Source organism: Apteryx mantelli, chromosome 21 (genome assembly GCF_036417845.1).
Source record: "Apteryx mantelli isolate bAptMan1 chromosome 21, bAptMan1.hap1, whole genome shotgun sequence".
NCBI classification, from domain to species: Eukaryota; Metazoa; Chordata; class Aves; order Apterygiformes; family Apterygidae; genus Apteryx; species Apteryx mantelli.
In genome coordinates this window covers 10,983,294-10,997,389 of record NC_089998.1, presented here as the reverse complement: position 1 = coordinate 10,997,389, position 14,096 = coordinate 10,983,294, and the positions used below count along the sequence as shown (strand labels likewise).

Below are 14,096 nucleotides of genomic sequence, written 5' to 3'. Positions count from 1 at the left end.
ACACTTTATACCCCATAATCATCCCCAAATTAGATTGGAGATTTAAATCTCCTTCTCTGTACAGAAAAGACTCCAGTGCCACATTACAATAGGAGCATTCTCACACTGCACTTCAATATACGGCGTGTTCTCTTCTCCAAAGCATGGACCTTTGGTTAAATAAGTTGCAATTCCCAATAGATGGGTATCTTTCATACAGCCACCTATGATCACCATTTGTTTGCATTAACTTCCACCTTTGCTGGTATTTTCAGAAAGAAAAAGCTTCTTTCAGAAGACAGCTCTTTAATCTAGCATAGAAAAGCATCACTGAGGTCCCATGGCAGCAAAGATGCATCTTCAACAGTGAGGGTAGCAAACCAATGAAATCAGTTATCTGGGCGTGTAGCGGAGCTGCAGCATTAAGGGGTTTTCAGTCAAGACTGCCCTTTTAAAATATATGCTATAGTTTGAGCAGAAGTTATGAGCGTGGTGTAGAAACAACCAAATGTATTTCTACGGCGTGGGCCATGCAGGAGGCTAGTGGAGGAGAACAGTTGATCTCCTCCATTCTGACCACAACTAAAGCTGTGAAAGACAGCTGGGAAGGAAGGGGCGCTGGAACTGGAGTACGCTGCCTTCCCAGCGCAGGTTTTAGGAGTGTGCTGAGAAGGTTTTACGATTTGGTGAGAAAGTTTTTCACCTAGGAGGAAGGAGCCCTCTTGTCAGGCTTCCCCTTTCTTGTGGCTGTCCTCAGTGAAGAGGTTCTGCAGCTTAACTTGCTTCTAAAATTGTACCCATGTAAAAATGTTATCCAGAATGTCTCCTTGCTCATAAATACAATATTTGAAAACTATTTTAGCCATTATGGCCTGAGAACTTCTCCCCAGTGTGCTGCACTATGCTGAACCATGTGTTTTATGCAATTAGACCTTTTTGATGATACTGTGTTTGCCTTTGAAGTAAATAGCCAGCTCCCTCTGGATTTAAATATGCAGCATTTGCAATTGAGAGGAAGAGGCTTTCTGAAACAAGCATATTTATGTCTGCTGAACATTTCATGTCTACTTTGTCAGAGAAGAGAAAGTTAAAGTTCACTGAGGTTCTCCTGGTTGAGGTTTAATGTACAAGGAGGAAGAACAAAAAAAACTGGAGTGATAGGCTCAGCACCTGCCCCAAATGACATCAGACTTGGAGACAGTGCAGAAATGGAATTAATCCATTGGTGATTGACAAAAAAGAGCTACTAACTATCTAATTCAAACGTATGGGGCAAAAAGATACCACCATGGCCTTTGCCAATAGCACAAATTTTAAATTAAATTAGAGTATTTGTATCAAACTTTTTTTCCTTAAATCACATTACAAAATGCTTCTGTTTAAGGCAGATTAAATTACATGTGGGGTCTGAATACCACGAGGTCCAAACAACAAAATTGCATTTTCAATTACATGGGCAGGGCCGTGTCAGAAGAAATCATGTTTCTGATCCATCAGCTGGAGAAGCTGATTCACTCTGAGTCAATTCCTTCTGCCCAAGGAGTTCAGCATGTTCATATTTTCCTTGCATCCTTGCCTCCATCCCTTATTCTCATGGTGCTATGATTTGTAGCACCTGGTATCTGTTGAGATATAGCTATTGCTGCCTGTTTTGAATTCTGTTTTAGATGGGGGTCATCAGCTGTGAAAGGACATGTTGGGTTCTTTTTTCAAGGGCAGCAGAGGAAAGTTCTGCTTCTTTCATGTTTCAGGTTTCTTTGCTCTGTTTCTCTATGAAATATTGCTTCATTCAGCGTTTTACTTAGAACACTTGCTAGCCCTTTTTCTCCTAGCGTATTCTGCTTTTCTGTACATGTTTGCAGGACATGTCTGTTCAATGATGGAGCATTGGACTAGGTGATATCTGTTTTTTTTTGTTTATGTTTATGCTTGATGGATGACTGTGTAAATTAATCCTTGTTTCTTTCCTCCTTATGAAATGATGGCAAAGTGCACTGAGATCTCTTGAGGAAAATTGCAATAGAAAAACTACCTAGTGTTTTCATTATACCATGAATGAATCCTGCATGTACCTGAAATGTGACTCTTCAAGGTGAGTCTAGTAGCCCTGAAAAGAAGAGGAAAATCTCCCTGCTAGAGTGGAGGCTGTGCAAGGTTTGTGGGCCTGATCTACAACCCTTCCCTGCAATTATAAGTTTTGTCTGCCAGTTAAGCAAGACCACCAGTTTCAAAGCATTGGTTTCATGTCAATCTTTCCGATTAGAATAGGAGGACTTTACATTGAAGTCGTGCCAATAAGCGCCATCAGGCTTGCTGAACTCTGCTGAGCATGAAACCTAAGATGGGAGCGATAACTTCCCAGCAAGGGAGCAGCTCTTGTCAGCAGAAATGCTGGAGCAAATTTTCCCTCTGGGCTAATGAGTGCAATAAGTGGCAACCGCAGCAGGAATTCTTCTATACCCAGAGAAGATGCATCTGCTCTATTAGGGCAGTTTTGCATTCTGCTTGTACTATTTCCAGAATACATAGGGTACAGCATGGAAGTTCAGGGTCTGGCCTGGAAGCTGTGGTCTAGACTTCTGTTTTACAGGGCCAGCTATTGATAATGAAGAACCTTAACTTTCTTGCTGCTTGGTAATTGCAATGTGTGCAAGAAAACTCAGTATCATTGAACGTGTGTGTGTGTGTGTGGGGGAGCTGTTTTTTTGTTTGTTTGTTTTTAAACTGTGTTCTTACAGTATCAGCTTGTCAGGTGTTGCATTTTATGCCTGACATTGTTTCATCTGGCCCCGTTCTTACACCCTCTGCACTTGTATAGTCAGATGTATTGCCAGTGTAACTGTGGATTCTTTCCTACTCTGGGATCCCATGTGTTGGACACAACTGTTTGCTCACTGAGCCGCTACATCTGAGGCCAGGAGTGAGAGAGAAGTTGTAGCATGGTGCAGCTGTGAACACATTTCTCCTAGCAAGTGCCGGGCTCAAAGGGAGAAGAAGATGCCTTACTCCTTCATGTGACCATGCCTGCCTCTGAGTGCTGAGATCCAGTGGATGGAGCCTACCTGTTAGGAAAAGGCTGAGAAGTTTGCAGACCTCATGTTTTGTCATCTTATTTCTTGAGTGTGAATGCTTTTGCCATTGATAGTCTCCTTTAATTATATTGCTGTTAGACCCTTCTGTTTTCAAGGATACTAGGTTATGTGGTGCAATGAATACCCTCCTGGTATTTCCTCACCTATTGCATATCTGGCAGAAGTGTCTTTGTAGGCTTCCTACTGAAGGGTTTATAAAATCTTTCTCATTTAACTAATGCTTCCTGGATTTCAGTTAACACCATGCACACAATGTTTCATGACTGTCTTTCATTTAACATTTAGAATCCCTTTTCTTTTTTTGATAATTGAAACTGTATTTTTTCAAGCAATTTCAGAAGACAAGCATCAATGTGAGATGGACATGGGCCAAATGGGCTCGCTCAGTATGAGTGTGCAAGGCAGTGAGCTGAGTAAAAGCCATGCAATTTGAAAGAACCTCATTCCCTCCTCTGCCTTTCCCCACAGTCACTAGCTAAAGCCACATATTTCAGGAGGCATACAAAACACCTAGGAGTTCAGATTATCTAGTTGAAATTTTCCTTGTTGCAACTTGTATTGACCTTGCCTGTCAGCATGTGGCACCAGGTTTGGTACCATCCTCTCTACAGCCTTACATCAGATAGCTGAAGCCAGCAGTAAGATGCATCCTTAGCCTTCCCTTCTAAAGGCTGAACACATCCTGCTCCCTCTCCCTCTCCTTCTATGTAGAGTCCTGCAATCATAAAACTTAAATTACAGATGTAGTCTTTCCAGTAGCATCCACACTGCTACAGTAACTGGGAGCCTTACTGTACCGTGTTAAACAATGTGATTAATCTCTGCCCTTGAAAGCTTGATTCTTTTTCTCATCTTTTCTCCAGGGGGAGAGTTTTGTCTTGTGTTATTTGGTTTGTTTTGGTGGTGGTTAGTTTTTTGCCCTTTTTGTGTTTGGTTTTAATATTCCATTTTTTCTGTTGCTTGTTGGCCTCCAGATCTAACGTGCGTAACTTGAAATGCCAAAGGCGGTGTTTTCTATAACTTTGAGTCTTGAAAACTTGATATGGAAATTGAAAACTATGGCTATGTTCTTTCTGCCCTTTGTTTCACCATAGGTGATAAATTTTCCCATCAAAAGCTTCACAGCCTCTTTTGCCTGTGATATGTGAAGCAGAAGGAACCGAACTTGCTCTTCCATAATTATATGATTATGCAGGCATAATAAAAATAAATGTGGCTCTGTGTTAACAGTAGACCCAACACTTCTGAATCTGAGCTCACAGAGGGAACAGTTCTGTTGGGTAAGAAGGTATTTTTACCATGAGAGAATGTTATAAAAGCATGCACACCAATTCCAAACGTGCTTGTCTCATGTAAGTACAGAAGTCCCATAAACATACATTTGCAAAACATTATCTGTGCAATTAAATTACACCTTCAGAAATATTAGCCCAAGAATTTTCTTTTCAAATTCTTCTTCAAAGAGAATGAGAATATTATTTAATGCTCACATACCAACCTTCCCACAACAGACATGAAGCGTGGCCTTCACAGGTCTTGAAGGCTGAATACAGCATATGTGCATATAGAAATAATTATGTGAAACTGTCCTCAGGATCTTGTTTGCTATTGCAAAGGGATTTTCCTCTGGCAGGAGGCGGTCTATATTGTGAAGAAGTAGCACTGTTCTCCACCTGAAGAGATCTGCCTACCAAAGTCTTGCAAACTAATTTAATCTCTTTTCTGGTTTCTAGATTTTGCAGAATTCGTTTTTCTGGGTCTGTTCCTTACTGAGATGTCTTTGAAGATGTATGGACTGGGGCCAAGAAATTACTTCCATTCTTCATTCAACTGTTTTGACTTTGGGGTGAGTAGGCATCAGCTGGGTGGACGGAGTGCGTGGTTGTCCCGTTATTGAACGGGGTTGAGTGTTCAAGGGTGAGTATGGGAATGCATGGGAAATGGTGTTGTAAGGGTGTTTCCCAGGGAGTAGTCATCGTATAAATTAGCTGCAGCGAAACACATTAAGCTTCCCCTAGTTATCATTTTTCTTGAAGAAATGTGACAGGCAGGGTTTTCATTTCCTCAGTGAGTTACAGGGTGTTCAGAGCATCAGCACCAGTAAATGCTCTGATTACTATGAGAGTCTCTCTCCCATTTAAATGAGGTGACTGAAAGACAAAAAACCTACACATCTTATTGCTCTTTTTCCCCATCGTGCATTTAATGGCCTTTCCCTCAAGATACATAGCTGGCACTTTTCAGACATGAGTGCCCAGAAGTAGAAGTCTGAACACATAATTAGGTGACAGAAAGGCTGTAACTCAGATCCTTTTATTCTAAAAGTACAGGTTCTCCCCTTTGGGCTAAAACAATAGCTATAAAGCGTGACTAGAGCAGGGCCCATTTTGATTCCATCTGATAACAAACATTGCACGCAGATGTCAATTTATTCATTAAAAGCTATTAGGCTGTGGTCTGTCCTCACAGAGGTTAATTCAGCTTCTCTTATCTTTAGTGTGGGCTGTGCACTGGATCCCAGAGCGGGCATCAGGCTTTAAGGTTTCATTTCTTTAACTAAAGCAGATATAAAGCTTATGATGCAGCCATGGGTGATGAGCAAGGGAAAAAACAGTAAGGTTCATTGTATCCTTTGTCCAGTCTTTCTCTCCAAGGTGGATTTAGTCTGTTGTTTCTAGTCTTTATGTGCCAAGATGCTGAGAGTGATCCTCTTCCCCCATGGGGTTAAAATCACTGCTTCAGCACTGCTCCCATATGGTGAGAGGAGATATTTTTACCTTTGGTAAGTGACCACTCCTAAATCCAAGACTACAGCTAGAGCTAACTTCTCTTTTTCAGCCGTGCCAGCAGGAAAGCTCAGAGCTAGTAAGCTCTGAGATTAAAACAGCCACTGCAAGAGTCATCTATGTCCAACAGACCGAGGTACGGTTGCAGGCTGCCTCAAGTGTGCAGCATCTCTGCCACGTGGGGCCTTCTTCTCTGTGGCTCCTGTTGCAGCCAGTCGTGACTCAAAGCACTGAATAGCATTTTGACACTCTTTCAGGCTGCGTAGCCTAAAGGATAATATGCAGACTCTAACTTTCATGAGAGGAAGCCAGAGCACAGATAATTAGTAGTGCAGCATTGTATTTACAGTTCTTCATTCCCTGAACATAAGACAACTGGATATCTTGACATTTAGTGTTGAGGCCTAATCCAAGAGCCAGAGAGGCTTCCCTCAGCTAAAGGCAGCCAACCATGGCAAGGTGCAGCTGTGTTGGCAGGAATGGATGTTCTGCAAACACTGGATTGAAAAGTGTGCCCACAGCATATAAGTGGGCTGACACCCAGCTTTCACTGAATTCAGTGTGTGCTTAAAAACTCCAGCTTTGAACCCTAGCTCTGTGTGCTGGGTAAAAAACATTAGGCAGCCATGAAATATTGTCTAATTTTAGCTTTTTAAGGCATCGTTGCCTTGTTTGCTTTGTCTAGTGACTGACGCTAGACTGATGTCCTTCAATCATGGATTAGGTATGACCTGATATGCAGTACAGCCAACTTTCTCCCATGCTGGCTGCTAATTTCACTATATCCTTGTATGCCGAATGCTCCTTCCACAACAAGAAGAACTTGTACCAGATAGTCAGGGACAGGTGATTTAGGAATTTTGCATTAAGCATGAAATAAATCTACCAGGTGTCTCTGCTTTCTGTCATGCTGTGGTGAGCACAGCTTTGGCAATGAGCTTTGCAGAGTGTTTCCCAGGAGGCAAAGCTGTTGATCTGTTTCTAATTCTTCCTCTTTTAAAGAATCCATTGGGATCCTACTTCTGTCTGTGTTTCTTCCTCCTCACCCGCACCCAGAATTAATTCAACTTCTTCACCCCCGCTGGAACACCACGCAGTTCTGTAGTCAGTTTAGTTTGACAAACCATCAAGATGAAATGGTTCAAATGCAAAGAGAAAAACAACAAAACAGAGCGACATCAGTCTTGGGAGAAATAGTCCATTGGGGTCTTATGTGAAACTATTCCCAAGAGGTTATGTTGAGATGCCAAGAAAATTAATTAACAGTGTAAAATATGGAGGGTCTGAGGAAAGGTTTTTGCTGATTCATGAGGGATTCCTAAGAGTGATATGTTGTGGAGACAAGTTTTAGTTCCTTCTTTCTGTGATGGGAGTGACTGGATGAGTGACTGTTGTACATCCCTCTTTTTCAGCTACATTTTCTTGAAGCTCAAGGTACAGCATTTCTTGCAGAGCTACTGTGAGCAGTGCTGTGTTTTTCAAAAAAATGTCCAGGTTTCTGCTCATGAGGGGTTTTCGAAGCTGCTGAGTCTCACAGCACTGCTGAGGTACTCGCAGACACAGATCTGCTTGTCCTGACTTTCCATTAAAGCTCCTTTCTGCAACAAGAACCAGCTGCTCGTTGGAGTCTGGTTATAATGTGTTTACAGCGTGCTTTGTACAACCGAGGACATTGGTGTCTACATGAGCTCTGAAATGCTAGTTTAGTACAAATAATAACAGTAATTGGCAGCAAAATGCCTGTCTTCTCTTATTAACCTATGCAGTAACCTATATTGATATAATTGCCCTTTTCGGTTGTACTTACCCCATTACTATTTTGTCCTTTTTGTAATAGAGGGATTTCAGAGAAGATTTCTTTATAGCTTGAGGTTAATTCTCTGCCAACTTTAAAAAACAAAACCAACAAACCAACCTTAAAACCCTTGATAAGGGACAGATTTTTTAAATAACCTGAGGCTGAAGGCCTGACAGAAGATTGGATGTGCATGCTAGAGGCTTTTCAGGCTCTCTTAATGGCTAGTATCTTAATCAGTCTCCTAAAGATTCTGAGTTACGAGAAGTTTCTAGCTGATTTTGCTCGTTGCCGATGCTTTGCCATTCTGCAGTGCTGCAGTCGAAGCCTTCCTGCGCTTCTGATCGGAAGAAGAGGAGGAGGAAGAGGAGGAGACGGCAGTGTCCCCCTGCCTCTCCACAGACTGTCCGGAGCAGCTGTGCGGAGTGGAAAAACGTAGCCGCTCCTGGCATGCTGCTTCTCTTCCAGTGGAGGGGCTAGGTCAAGTGTTGGCATTTGTAGCTGAGCCAGTATGGAGAAAAAAATATAATGTGCACTTCAAAAAAGGCTATTTTAAGGTAGTCTGCTTACTAGGGGAAGAAGGAAACAAGTTCCCACCTGTGACTACCTGTGTGTATATCCTACTTCTGGATATTACAGATTTACAAGGTTGGAACCAGTTTTGTTTTGTTTTGGGGCTAATTCATGATTTTGCAAATTCAGCCTTTATAAGAAAACCGCTGTAGCCCAAAATCTGGTGGTTCTTTGGGCCTCAGCTTTTCTAGCAGCACCGCAAAGAGCTAAGCAGATGTTTTGCCTTTTCTAAACTGGATTCCTCTTGCAGGTGATTGTGGGAAGTATTTTTGAAGTTATCTGGGCTGCAGTGAAACCTGGTACCTCATTCGGCATCAGCGTATTGAGAGCTCTTCGACTCCTGAGGATTTTCAAAGTAACAAAGTAAGTCCAGCTCCCTTTCTGTTCACACCAGGGTTTTAGCACCCTATGAAAGTGCACATCACCAACACTACAGACAGTAGTAGTGCTTTCCACACCCATTAAAAAATAAAAATAAAAGAAATACTGTTCTAGCCAGCACAAGGTCTGCCTGTTCTAACATCCTCTCTCTGAAATGGCCCGAGTAGGTAGGGGGACTACTGCACCTGCAGGATCGTCTTTCCTTTGGCTGAGCTCTCTGGGTTTCTGGCAGTCACAAGTTTAGGGAGTTCTTGAGCTGGAAGTTGCACCCGCAAAAACTTTTAACAGCCCCTGCCCCAGCACTGTGTACAGCTTTGACATTTTTTTGAACCCTTTCATAGCCTTGGGGCAGAGTTCAACAGGGTAGTGATGAGCTGCATGAGAACATCCTTTTTTTTCCCTTTGTTTTTAAGCTTGCTGCCCCATGATCTCACCAAGTATTTCTTTATTTCTTGAGTTAAGAGAAAGAATTGTTTCTTATTCACCTTTTAAGTTTCACCAACTTTCCACTGACCTGACCTGCTGCCACTGTGAAAGAAAAGCATCTGGTGATAGTTCCTTAAGTATTTAGACCTGGTGAACTGAGCTACCCTGGCTATTGCCAGGTAATAAATCCTGAAGACTGAACTACTGTGTTGACACAAGAAGAAACTGTGCTGCCGCTGCCTGTGCTGTATCTGAATTGGAAATGTTTAAGGTTTTCAGTCTTGAGGGGTATGAAGTTGAACGTTCGCTAGAATTTGGGTGCCGTGGGTTTTCATTTGTTCTAATTTTCATGTGTTGTGTTAATGTGTGCTGGTATTAGCAAATAGCTACTGTGCAATTTATAAATCCATCTACAGCAATTCATGAAGAATTTTAAAGCTGTATAGTGGAACTTGATCAAATATTCCAGTGCTCCTGCTCTTGTTTTTCTCTACACCATTACCTCCTCAGATCTCCCCTCTCTCCATCAGCTCTCTTATTTGTTCTTGGCTAGAAGTGACAAAAGGAGAAATAAACTCCCACAAAAACAGAAAAGCACAGACGGTCACATACTTGAACAAAATAGTCATTTGAAGTAGCCAAGTGCTTTCCTGGCTATTCAACTGCACAGTTTTTGTTAGCTCCATAGGGTTTAGCTGATTTGTATCTGTTAATCATTATGGAGATCCAGAATTCATGTGCGATGGCATGTCATTTAATGCACTATGGGAGACAAGGACTTGGAAACATTAAGTTCTGTAAACGTCCAGCAAAAGAGGTGGGAGCCTGATTCAAAATCCTCACTTAGCCTACCTTCTGGTAGTCTGTTATGGAAAAATCCATGTTTTGTACCAAGTGTGCAAGAATAAATTGTCAGCAGTTAATTTTACCCCAAACTACTAAGACTTAATATATCTGATTGCCTGTAGAACTCTTTAAAAATTTTGGACATTTTTGTAAGTTAAATGATCTCCTGCCAGTTTTCACCTACTTTTGACTATTCAGGGTTTTAGCCAACATTAAAGCACAATGAAGACTGTGCTGTACCTTAACAAAACAAATTGCCCAGCAAGCTGGGTGCTGTCTTGCCTTTCAGGGCAGTGAGTAAAATTTTCACTGTACTGAAGGTAGATTTTCCTTGAGCTAACTGGGTGAATATTTCCCCTGACATGACAGAAATGTGTTCCTCCTTTTGCCAACAGAGTTGTCCTTCTCAGCTCAAATAGAGGATCTCTCAGCTGTGCTGGGCCACATTAGCCCAGTGGCTGAGCTGCATTTCCTGATTCTGGCACAGTTCACGGTGGGGTGTAGTTTAGAGAGCTACCAAAGCAATAGCACTAGGCGAGAACTTATTGCCCACCTGCTTTCGTTCCAGTCTTACTGTGAAAGTAAGACCTCAGCCTGAGCAGTTTTCTTTTTCTAAATCCCTTTTTTCTATATATTTCACAGCAGTTTTTCCCTGAAACTTCTTGCTTTTTTTCCCTTTAATGTGTTCAACAGAAGACAATTGCAGTCCACTCTGCTTTGAATGATTGGAGGTATTAGGCCTTTAAGGCCTCTTCCTCATACAGCCCAAATCAGTGTGATGGCAGAAGGCAGAGCAATGTGATAGTTACAAAGTTAAATTACAGCAGGCCATAAAGGTCACAGCGGGATGCACTAAGAGGGAACGCAATCCAAGAGGAACCAAAATTTCAGAGAGGAAGACAAGGAGAAAATAGCCTAACATGTTTTCCTCTTTGTCATGACAAAGCTGAATGGGGACTGACATCTGTAGGAATGTGACTCCTCATTATGTCCTGGAGCTCTGTAATCAGCTGTGGTCTGCTGCCGAAATGAGCAGTGTGTGCTGAGCTATTCCAGGACAATCCAGAGCCTCCCCATGAATTTAGTGTCCAGTTGTGTTAAGTGAGAGGCAGGAACTCTATGCTGTGCCAGATTTTGCCTGAAGCCATTGTGTCAAGCAGGGGAAAGGCGACATGATCAGCAAAACCCTTCCTCCTTCTCCAAGGAGAGCAATTTAGCCCCTTTCACTTAGGGGCTAATCCTGAGTAGACTTGATTGCATCCGTTCAAATTGAAGAGGTTCTCCCATGAGACCAGAATTTGCCATGAAACCTACTGTCACGGTATTACGGACAAACCTTTTCTTGGAACGGGTACAGCAGGAAAGCAATATCCTGCTCCTCTTAGCATTGAGCAGTCCACTGGCTCTGCCCGGGACGTGCCTGTGCATGGAAATGTGAGGCAGTTCGGTCCTCTCAGCTACGCCGTGGGGAAAGACGACGAGGAAAATGGAGACAAACAGAAGAGAAAGGATAGCGTTTCTGCTTTTCTGACTTACCCTGTGAACCACTCTCCCCATGAGTGGGTCAGACGGATCCATGGGCCACCTTCTGTCAGGCACGCCTCCGTTCTGCAAGGAGCAGCTCAGGGCATGGGTCTGTCCCCAAAATGCTGCTGGAGGAGACGCAGAGCATGGAGGAGCAAGTTGCTATGGAGACCAGCCTCTGCATGGTGGCTCCTAGGGCCAGGCAGGGCAAGAAGAGAAGTCACTGGAGAAAAAGAGAGAGTTTGCTGGAAAAATTCCTGCCCATGGTCTCAAATTGAAAACCATTAACAGTTGACATGTGAAATGGCTTTAAATCACTCGTTTCATATTGCCTGCTCTGGCCCTGTTGTTCCTTGTGCCTGTTTGTCCGAAAGGAGATTGTCAAAGAGCTCCTCTGCTTTAATAGCTCTTTCTGCATTTTCTGATTCATTAGTTTTCCTAATATAAATGCTCCCTGCCAGTTCTCAGCAGGGCAATAAAACAAGGCGAGAGTGCCATTTCTGAGGATGTGCTCAGGCCTGCCGTGACTCCGTGTGCCTGCCCTGCCCCCTGCACGTGCAGGTCAGGAGCGAGAAGAGATGAAATCAAGGATGATCTCAGGGGAAGGAGGGAGGCAAAAGCAAACTGAGCTTCGCTGTCTGGCCAGATGTGACTTGCCACGTGTCAATCGGGATTCAGGCTGAGCCATTCCCTTTTATCGTGTCGGAACTCACGTCCCAGATTCGCTGAGTTTTGATCTTCTGAGGTTGTGTGGCCCTGGATGCCCAGACTGTGTGACTGAATTGCCCCCGCACTGAAGGCACCTACGCACTTAAGGTGCATAAATGTGTGTTTTAAACCTTTACAGAAATGTTTAAGCATCTGACTGTGGGGTTCTGAGCTGGTTTGTGAATACAGGGCTCAGGGCTGTCGGTGAGTTTGGAGGTACACGCTCGTGAAGGTGTCCTGGTGGTGGGGTTGGGGAAATGAGCTGTTTATTCCTGGTTTATGTCTTGCCAAGCAAGGAATTCACAGTCCCCAGGCTCAGTCTCATCTTGATGATGTTGATACATCTCTGCTTTTGACACTGCTGCTGACTGCAGCGCTGTAGGGGAAATACATGGGAGAATATGCTGAACGATAGAAATTTATACCAGGAAAGGGGTTGCTGAGAAACTGAGCTGACCGAACCCCCAGGGCTTTCGTGCAGACGCCTGCTCTGCACTGGTGGGCACGTGCTCGAGATGACTGTCTCTGCCCTTGTGATTCTACACGTGATTTTGCCATGCAGTGATCTGTATTTTCCAGTGACATAGGCCAAGTGGGGAGTTAAAGGATGCTGTCTAGTTCTCGTCCCTTAATCCCTGCCATTCCTTTTTTAAGAAAGTAGATTGTACTAGTTTCTCACCAAAGGTTCTTCTCCCACTAATGTTATCTCTTGGCTGCTCTGATACATGATGTAGGTACTGGAATTCCCTAAGAAATCTTGTGGTCTCCTTGCTGAACTCCATGAAATCCATCATCAGCTTGCTCTTCCTGCTGTTCCTGTTCATTGTGGTGTTTGCTTTGCTGGGGATGCAGCTCTTTGGAGGACAGTAAGTTTAATCGTTGTCCTTTCAGTGGTTATTTGAAAGCAGTCACCTGGAACAGACAAGGTTGGGAGGGACTGGAGGGCTCAAAAGATTTGCATCAAGGATACAGAACCTTTTTGGCTCTAGGCTGCAGTTAAATGATCTCTGCTTTATATGAGACAAGTTCCTGTTTTGTCTCTCCCAGTAGAAGGACAACAACAAGGTAAAAACTGCTGCTTCAGGACTGCAGGCCAATGAAAGATGTAAGGATACAGGTATATCTGTTTCTGGGGCTGTATCCTGGCTAGATATAAATAGAAGACTTCACTCTTTAAGGCTGTCGACTTGGCATCTTGGCATAATGTTTTTTTAAATTTTAAAATAAAAACAAAGCATACTTAGCATTAGGAAGGCTCTTGCTGGAATATTGTATATGTCTAAGGGCTGAATTCTTTCTAGTTACTATAATTCATAGTTTCTTCAAAGCTCCTGTATCATTTCATGATTCCCATGTACCCCAGATCTCTGAAATACGATTTGAAGAGGCAGCACTTTTTCAGCTGCGAGGGGAAAAGTAAATTCTTTCCCTGTTAGCCACAGCTACAGGATTTTTTTCACTTGGAGTATTTTTCTGCTGGAAAATACAGTTTTGTTGAACCTGAATTTTTTCACTAAGAAATGTCAGTTGTGATGAATTTTGCTACAAGAAATTTAACAACAAGCTGTTTAAATAAATTTTCAAATGGCATAACTTTTTAAAAATAAATTATCAACAACTTTTATTTAAAAAAAAAAAATGAAATGACCTACTAAGAGGGCAATTTTGATTTTGAGTTTTATGCTTGGGGACAGAAACTTCTGGGAATTGCTAGTCCCACAAAATCATTTGAGATTTTGTTTATTCATTTGAATTGTGAATGAAAATGAATCTCAAAACATCAAAATTTTCTCCAGCAACAAAACTGAGTTTCCCGTAATAGTTCTATTAACCATTTTCTCTGAGATGCCATGTCCTCTGCTGCAGTTGCCTGGGCTGTTACCATCAGGTAGGACAAATGTTGCTCTCTGACTCGAGTTGCAGGACATTATGAGAATGCAGCAGAATTGTTTGTCCCTTACTGTTGTTGTATGTGTTTCTTGCATC

The 14,096-nt window shown here is 42.7% G+C and overlaps 1 protein-coding gene across 1 annotated transcript in view; it reads left to right on the top strand.

The window, feature by feature from the left end:
* Positions 1 to 14,096, top strand: part of CACNA1B (calcium voltage-gated channel subunit alpha1 B) — a 317,072-nt gene that overhangs the window by 180,159 nt on the left and 122,817 nt on the right. Inside the window, exons 13-15 of the mRNA XM_067308827.1 lie at positions 4,805 to 4,917; positions 8,476 to 8,588; positions 12,845 to 12,976. Of these exons, the coding sequence (XP_067164928.1) occupies positions 4,805 to 4,917; positions 8,476 to 8,588; positions 12,845 to 12,976 (358 nt within the window). The remainder of the gene's footprint in view (positions 1 to 4,804; positions 4,918 to 8,475; positions 8,589 to 12,844; positions 12,977 to 14,096) is intronic.